Raw genomic sequence first — 8,250 nt, forward strand, 5'->3', positions numbered from 1 at the left:
AGGGATACCCGAATCATAGATAATCCTAGGTCCATATTTATCCAACAAAGGTCCATAGGGGTGCCAATTATCATGCCAAAGAAATGTTTTTTCCCCATTGCCAATGATCTTCTTGAACTTGGATTTCATTTGTTCCCTAAGGCCAAGGATCTTCCTCCAAACCCAAGAACTCCCACCATTAGGCTTTATTTTCCAAAAACATTTACCTTTTAGCTTGTTGGTTTTAATCCATTCCACCCAAAGAGAATTTCACTTGTCGATAAGAATCTTCCACATGTTTTTTATTATGGCAGCTTTGTTCCACACTTTGCTCCTCATGATACCTAAACCACCCTCCAATTTAGGAACACATACCTCCTCCCAAGCAACTTTGGCCTTCTTACCCTCCATGGAAGCACCACTCCAAAGGAAATTCCTTAAGATTCCATCTATCTCCTTATGGACACTTGAAGGGAGAATAAATATTGAAGACCAATATACTTGAATGCTAAATAGTACTACCCTAATAAGAATGAGCCTACCCGCATAAGATAAGGATTTGCTACGCCAAGAAGTGATTCGCCCAACAATCTTTTGAATCAGCAGCTTGCAATCACAACTTTTGAGCTTTGAAGAAGTTATAGGAACTCCTAAGTACTTAAACGGCAATTCTCCCACCTCCATTTTGATCATAGCCGAAAGTTGATTCTGCTCCTCTTGGGAAACCCCGGAAAGATATATATTGCTTTTAGTGCAATTCATTTTGAGCCCGGACCACTTATGGAATAGGCTAAGAGTATTCTCCACGAGGGAAATAGAATCACAATCCGCCCTACAAAACAAGATAAGGTCATTGGCAAAGCAAAGATAAGTAATATTGTTTTCCTTGCATTTCCAATAATGGCCAAAAGAAGGTTGGTTCTTGAGTTCCACAAGCACACGGGAAAGAATCTCCATTGCCATTACAAAGAGGTAAGGGGATACAGGGTCCCCTTGTCTTAAACCATGAGAACTCTTGAAGAAGCCAACTAATTCACCATTGATTCCCAAGGAGAAAGAAGGAGTAGTGATGTAGCTCTCAATCCAGCCTATGAATTTCTCCGGAATGCCAATAGTTCCAAGAATTTTAAGAATGAAATCCCAATGAACCGTATCATAAGCCTTCAAGAGATCAATCTTCATAGCACACTTCTTATCTTTGGCCAATTTGTGAAAGTTATGCATTAGGTCTTGACACAACATGATATTTTCTCCAATATTCCGACCACCCACAAAGGCTCCTTGAGCTTTATCAATGAAGTTATGGAGAATAGCTTTAAGACGGTTTGCTAGGATCTTGGAGATGCATTTGTAAATGGTGTTGCAGCAAGCTATAGGCCTATAGTCCTTGCACATAGAAGAGTTAGCCACCTTAGGAACAAGAGCAAGGATAGTACAATTTACCTCTTTGAGGAGATGACCCGAGGAGAAGAAATGCTTGATTGCCTTGATCACATCACTCCCAACAATCTCCCAAGCTGTCTTAAAGAAGAAAGGATAGTACAATTTACCTCTTTGAGGAGATGACCCGAGGAGAAGAAATGCTTGATTGCCTTGATCACATCACTCCCAACAATCTCCCAAGCTGTCTTAAAGAAGAAAGGATAGTACAATTTACCTCTTTGAGAAGATGACCCGTGGAGAAGAAATGCTTGATTGCCTTGATCACATCACTCCCAACAATCTCCCAAGCTATCTTAAAGAAGAAAGCACCATATCCATCCGGCCCCGGAGCTTTATTGTTGTCCATGGCGAAAATGGTAGCTTTGATCTCATCCGCCTCCACTTCCTTGGACACCATCTCCTTATCTTGGTGCTCCATTCGGAAAGTAACCAGCCTTTGTATTTCCTTAATGTTTAAATTGCAAGCATCCGTGGAGTTGAGAACCTTTTTGAAGTAGTTCACAAACTCCTTTTTGACTTCTCCCATATCACTCACAAAAGTTCCATCCTCAAGGCACACTCCTTTAATAGAATTCCTACTTCTTCGTGCTTTAATACATTTGAAGAAGTATTTGGTGTTTTGATCTCCTTCTTGAAGCCAATGAACCTTTGCTTTTTGACGAGCCAATGATTCTTCAGCTTCACTAAGTCTACTATAGTTATCCAGCCAAGTTTTTTCTTCCTTAGCTAGATCTTCATCAAGAGGGTAGATTTGGAGCCTATTTTGAGCACTTTCCAGGTTATATTTTGCTTCCACCACCTTTTTGGAGATATTCCAATATCCATTCTTATTCAACTTCCTTAAAGCACCTTTTAATCTTTTGAGTTTGTTAACAAGATTGAACATAGGGCTGCCCTCATAATCCTCTTTCCAAGCCTCCCTTACAATATTGATGAAACATTCATGATTCGCCCATATATTGTAGAACTTGAATGGAACCCTTCTCCTCTCCTCTTCACCCCCACAAGTCACTACACAAGGAGAATGATCTGAAATTGAAGGATTGATAAAGTTTGCAAAAGAATCCAGAAAAACATCACTCCAAGGTTCATTGACAAGAGCTCTATCCAATTTGCATGCTATCCTCCTTTGCCCTTCACTAGAATTACTCCAAGTGAGGTGGTTCCCCATATACCTCAAATCATCCAAGTTTGCCTCTCTACAACAATTGTTTAGATCATCACAATAAGTATCTCCCCACACCACCCCTCCTATCTTTTCATTTGGTCCCCTAATTGCATTAAAATCACCTATAATGAGCCACGGTTTTCTTCCCACCTGATTTGAGTGTTTAACAATTTCCCTCCAAAGACTTTTCCTCTCCAAAGGTTGATTAAGCCCATCTACTATTGATATAGCCACTTGGGTTATTCCTCCTCCCTCTCATGGTGATGATATCCTATGGTGGAAGCCTAGCACAAATGGTAAATTCACTATCAAATCAGTTTGGAATAGCATAAGGGTTTCAAAATCTAAAGTTCCATGGCATAGTATTATTTGGTTCAAAAGACATTTTCCAAGACACTCTTTCATTGTATGGATGGGTATCAAGGGTGGTATGAAAACCAAGGATAAGTTTCATAATCTCGGCATCATCCCTAACAATGTATGTGGTCTTTGCAATTTGGCTCCGGAAAACATGGATCATCTCTTTTTCCAATGCCCCTATTCTGCCGCAATTTGGAATCATATTGCTAATCTTTGCCGCTTGGATAATCCCCCCCAACCATGGAGCACTCTTGTTCCTTATTATGCAAATAAATGGAAGGGCGACTCTCTTCTCCACATCATTTGTAAGCTTTGTTTTGGAGCCACTATCTACCACATTTGGTGTGAACGCAACCATGTTCTCTTTGGTAGTAGCAAATCTCCGAAAGATAGGATCATTTCCGCCATCAAGGATTGTGTGAAGGCTAGAGCTTATTCTTTATCAAACATTCCAAGCTCACGCATAAATGACTCCATTGCATTGATTTGGGACTTGCCAAACTCAATATTCCATTAACTCTTTGAGTTCCGAATATTGTAAAGAGTTATGCCTTGTGTTTCTTGTATCTAGATTTCTTGAGTATTTTGTTTGGTTGTGTAGCTTTAGGACAGTTTGCTCCCTTTAGTACTTGTGTTTGTGATGTATCTTTGGATCTCTTTGTTCCATTGTTTGAATGTTTTGAGCTTCATGTTGTTTTGACATAACCTAGGGGCTTGTCCTAGGTATGCTTGTGTTTAAGCTTAATCTAGGGGTTTTGTCCTAGATAGACATTTGTACATTCTTTCTTTGGTATAAAATTATTATTACTTACCAAAAAAAAAAAAACACAGCCATGAAATCAACTTTATTATGAAGAATAAGTTGTCTAACCTCCCTTTGTTTGATAGAAGCATTAAGGCCCCTAACATTCCAGCATGCAACTTTGGTCATTTGGAAGGATGGGAAGGGGAATTTGCTTTCCTTTGCTTTGCCAATTTCTTCCCCAAGTTTCTACTCTTCAAATCAGCATCCTCCTTCCTAAAGTCCATCTCATCCACCTTAAGTTTTCCACCAAATGGGACCATTGCTGGAGAGGCTTCTTGATCCATGTCCTCCATACTGCCCAAATTCCGAATTGAGTTTATGGAATCTACTTCACTCTCCCGTGCACTCACACTTTCTTCCGAGGTAGAACAAGGCTCTTTTGATGTGCTAGCTTCACTTCCATACCTCTTACCTTCCTTATTGGCTTCATCTAAGTTGGTCCCATGTATTGCTTCTTGATTCGACACTGTCTTATCCTTTTCCAGCTCTTGATACTCCTAAATAGCCAAGGCAGAAAATCTATTACTCTTATGCATTAACAAACTACTTCCCATAGGTTTTTGCATTTCCACCAATTTGCCTTTGGTCTTCTTGTCATAGCCTTTTGAAGTTAGCACCATTTTATCTTTCCCTTGTAGTTTCTTAGGTAACACAAATCCAGCCCCCTCCTTCAATGTACTTCGAGAAGTTGTGTTATCACCTTGTTTAGATGCTAGTGAGCAACTTGCTGTGGAATGACCAAAGCATTGACATCCATTGCATTTTATAGGTTTCCAAGCATACTCCACATTGATTACCATAGATTCTCCATTAGGCAAAGCTAGGCTAATAAAATCGGGGCATTCTGAATCCACCTCTATCTCAATACAAACTCTAGCGTACTCCAATCTTATCCCTTCTTCAGTCACGGAATCCATATATAGAGGAATTCCTATTGCACTCGCTATGTAGCTAAGCCCTTTCGGGGTCCAAAACTCAAGGGGGATGCCATACATTCTAATCCATATAGCCAGCTTCTTTACATCATTAATCACCATAGGGAGGTTAGTAGTCCATTTCCGAACAAGAAACGGCTGTCCTTGTATAGTAAGTTGCCCCTCTTCCACAGCTCTTGAAGCTCCTTCTATATCTTGAAACTTTAATATAAAAACACCTTGGCCCGAAGTCATGACATCAATGAGGCCAAAAGCAGTCCACACCTTCTCCAATGCTCTTTTGACCGTCAAGAATGGTGGTCTTTTACCAAGGAAAAAACCTACAGCACAAGTGTTCCATTTTATAGCACCTTGTTCAGCCACTTCTTGAGGAGGGGCCACACAAATCCGCCCTTTAGAGTCTTTCCCTTTAGGTTCAAAAAATTCCAGCTTAACATTAGACTTCTTAGGGGTGAAGAGGGAGTTCCATGAAACCCTCTTCTCCACTCCTCCATCCACCTCCGCATGTTCCATCAAGTAAGGAGAATCTGACGCCTTTTCTAATGCAGGAGCAACCATACTATTTTGGTGCAAGGGGGGAGTAACCAAGATAGTAGGACGTTGCATGGGAATAACTAAAAGTTATTCAAAGAAAAAACGCACTGCAGCCAAAGCACACCAAAACAGGAAAAGGAATACTGCCCACGGAAAGAGAAAAAGCAGCTTACACCAAAGAGGAAAGCTGCATTAATAACACAAAGCTCAGCCAATTTGAAATTTGAAAAGCACTCCAAGAACAAACTGAAGGAGACCAAAGCAAAGCAAGCACACCAAGGATCACCCACGGAAATGAGACCAAGAACTAGCAAAAATTACCGGAGCTAAGCAAACTCAAGAAAAGAAAATAGAGAACCAAATGGAGGAGAAAGAAAGGGCGATATTTGAACACTAAGAGGACAGCAAATAACTTACCGAGGGGGGAAATCTAGTGACCAGAGGGTCACCGGACTGGAAGTTGGTACCAGAAGGGCCACCAACTAGAGAATGGATGGAGGAGGACTAAAATAACATGGGGAGAGTTTGGGAAATTTTAGAGAGAAGGGAGAGCATTTCGTTTAGAGAGAGAAAAGGCTTTTTTAAAAATAATGGTAAAAAAAAACGTGCCATTGGTTTCTTTATTGGTAGAAGAATGTCTTTTCTTCTTGTCAAAAGGTATGCCATCTGTAATTGGACCAACTATGGTCTTGTTGATATTATAGCCATTGGAATGAGAGTTTATCTCCTAAAATTCAAAGATGTAGAGGGTATGATGAAAGTCCTAAAAGAGGAAATAGGGATGATTGGAGGGCAGCCCTTTTTCGTTAGGAAATGGAAAAAAAAATCTTTCAATGGTGGCGGAAAACATAAAGAAAATAACAGTTTGGGTAAAATTCTATGAAATTCCATTGGAATTTTGGAGCCATACTGCTAGCATTCTAGGTCGTCCCCTTTATGTGGATTCAGTCACGGAGGAAGGGATTAGACTTGAATATGCACGTATTTGTGTGGAGATTAGCGTCGACCATGAATTCCTAGATATAATGGAGCTTGTATTACCAAATGAAGAAAAGGTTGCAATCCGGTTGGAGTATGCGTGGAAACCTTTAAAATGCAACTTGTGTAAGATGTTTTGTCATGGAAATGAGAAGTGTAAAAGGAGAGATTGATAAAGAGAAATTTAGCTTGTATAAAGGAAAAAAGGAAACTTTTAAGGAGAAAGCTGCAGTTGCTAAAGCAGGGATGGCAAATTGTGAAAATCTCCAAGCTGTAGAGGATAACAAAAGGAGTGGTATAGTTAATATAGAGACGCTAAGGAGAAATCTAGTGACCAGAAAGGAGAACTATGACAATAATGTGGGGGCATTAAAAAATAACAAATTTGCAACCTTAGCCAGCAATGAACCTAGTGGTATTAAGGTAGTTCATAATGAAGGGAAGGTTACCATGATAGATGAGACATGTGAGAAGTTAGTCTCGTCTAATATCTTGGACTCGGCATATGGTGCATCTTCTTCTAGCACCATGATATCAAATGAGGCCAAACATGCAAATTTGGAGCAAGTGGAGACAAATCCTACAAAAGATGAAGATGTAGATCATGACCATTGTGAATCTCTAGAAATAAATCGTTTTGGAGGCAAAATCAAGGTTGATAGTGCATATTCAACCAAACATGCAACAAGAAACCAAAAATCAAAAACTGTTTTCATTGTTCATGTGGTATGAGCAGTTTTTTTGTTCTTGCAGTTTAACCAACCAAATCAACTCCAAATCCAACCGAATTCATTCCATCATAATCACAACACAAAGAACTTTCTTTCAAGCTATGGACGTACACAATTGGAGTAGAGTAAGGCAATCAAATCACAAGTAGAATGCAGTGGCAGAAATGGTAATTATGTTACAACTCTCTGCCATAATCAAAATTAACACACATACACACTCTAATTTGGATTTCTAAGGAAACATAAAGTGTAACCAAGGCATAAAGGAAAGTTCCACCAACCTTGGGGCCTTCCACCACCAATCTTCCACCAAGAATGATTGGATAAAGGAAATAAGAAAGAGAGCCAACAAAGCTTCTTCAAGTTTTCATTCAAAAGTAAAAAAACTGCATTTTACAAAGCATAGCCACTTTATATGGGAGTAAGTGGCAGCAAGATATATGTGTACATAGACTTTTAATAAATTAGTTCACCCTAGCCCTTAATTCACTCTAAACCACACAAAATAAGCCATGCCATACTTTAAATAAATGTAATAGGACAAAATGTTACTATTATTCCATAAAAAGTGGGCTCTTGTCTTCACCAAAGCTCTCCTTTCATCCAACTCTCCCAATTGGGCTTTGAACACCTTTTTGGGCTTCAAAATGGAGTGATGGATGGTTGTAACTTCACTTGGGCTTCTCAAAATGATGCTTGGACGTTTGGACCATTGATGGACTTCAAAAGTTGCACTTTTGGATCAATTGGAGCAAGCTATTCATTTGGACCTTGGGTGGATGTAATAAGACTATATCCAAAAGTGGTTTTGGGCCAAAATTGAAGGTGCAATGCTTCCTTTGACTTGGGATTTGCTGGAACTTCATTCTTCTTGGCTTCAAAGGTTGCATGGAGACTTAAGGATGACTTGGAACCCAAAAATGACAATAAAGCCGCATATACATCATCCTCCCCGGGTTGAGAAGGATTTGCCCTCAAATCTTCAAGATGGCTACCCTCTATTTGCTGACCATTCATAAACAAGCTTTCTTTCTTGACTTCTTTTCCCTTAGTGGCTCTATGAACTTGTTGTGGACTAAGAGGAGTTAAAGTGATAGTCTTGCCATTGAATTTAAAGGAGTAAGTGTTCTTCTTGCCATCATGCTTCACTTCCCAATCAAATTGTCATGGTCTTCCCAACAACAAGTGACAAGCATCCATAGGAATCACATCACACAAAATCTCGTCACTATAATGCTTACCAATAGAGAGGGAAACAAGCACTTGTTTGGCTACTTGGAGGCTGGTCCCATTACTCAACCATTGGAGCTTGTATGG

At 39.7% G+C, this 8,250-nt stretch overlaps 1 protein-coding gene across 1 annotated transcript; it reads right to left on the reverse strand.

Annotated features, from left to right (window-relative positions):
- Positions 1-799: 799 nt before the first annotated feature.
- Positions 800-5,248, reverse strand: LOC123205455. Its single transcript, XM_044622402.1, has 3 exons — positions 4,373-5,248; positions 3,989-4,252; positions 800-811 (listed from the first exon to the last, which is right to left on the reverse strand). Exons 1-3 carry the CDS (start codon positions 5,246-5,248, stop codon positions 800-802), a joined length of 1,152 nt encoding a protein of 383 aa, XP_044478337.1.
- Between the last annotated feature and the right edge of the window lie 3,002 nt (positions 5,249-8,250).

This window comes from Mangifera indica, unplaced genomic scaffold (genome assembly GCF_011075055.1).
Source record: "Mangifera indica cultivar Alphonso unplaced genomic scaffold, CATAS_Mindica_2.1 Un_0006, whole genome shotgun sequence".
NCBI classification, from domain to species: Eukaryota; Viridiplantae; Streptophyta; class Magnoliopsida; order Sapindales; family Anacardiaceae; genus Mangifera; species Mangifera indica.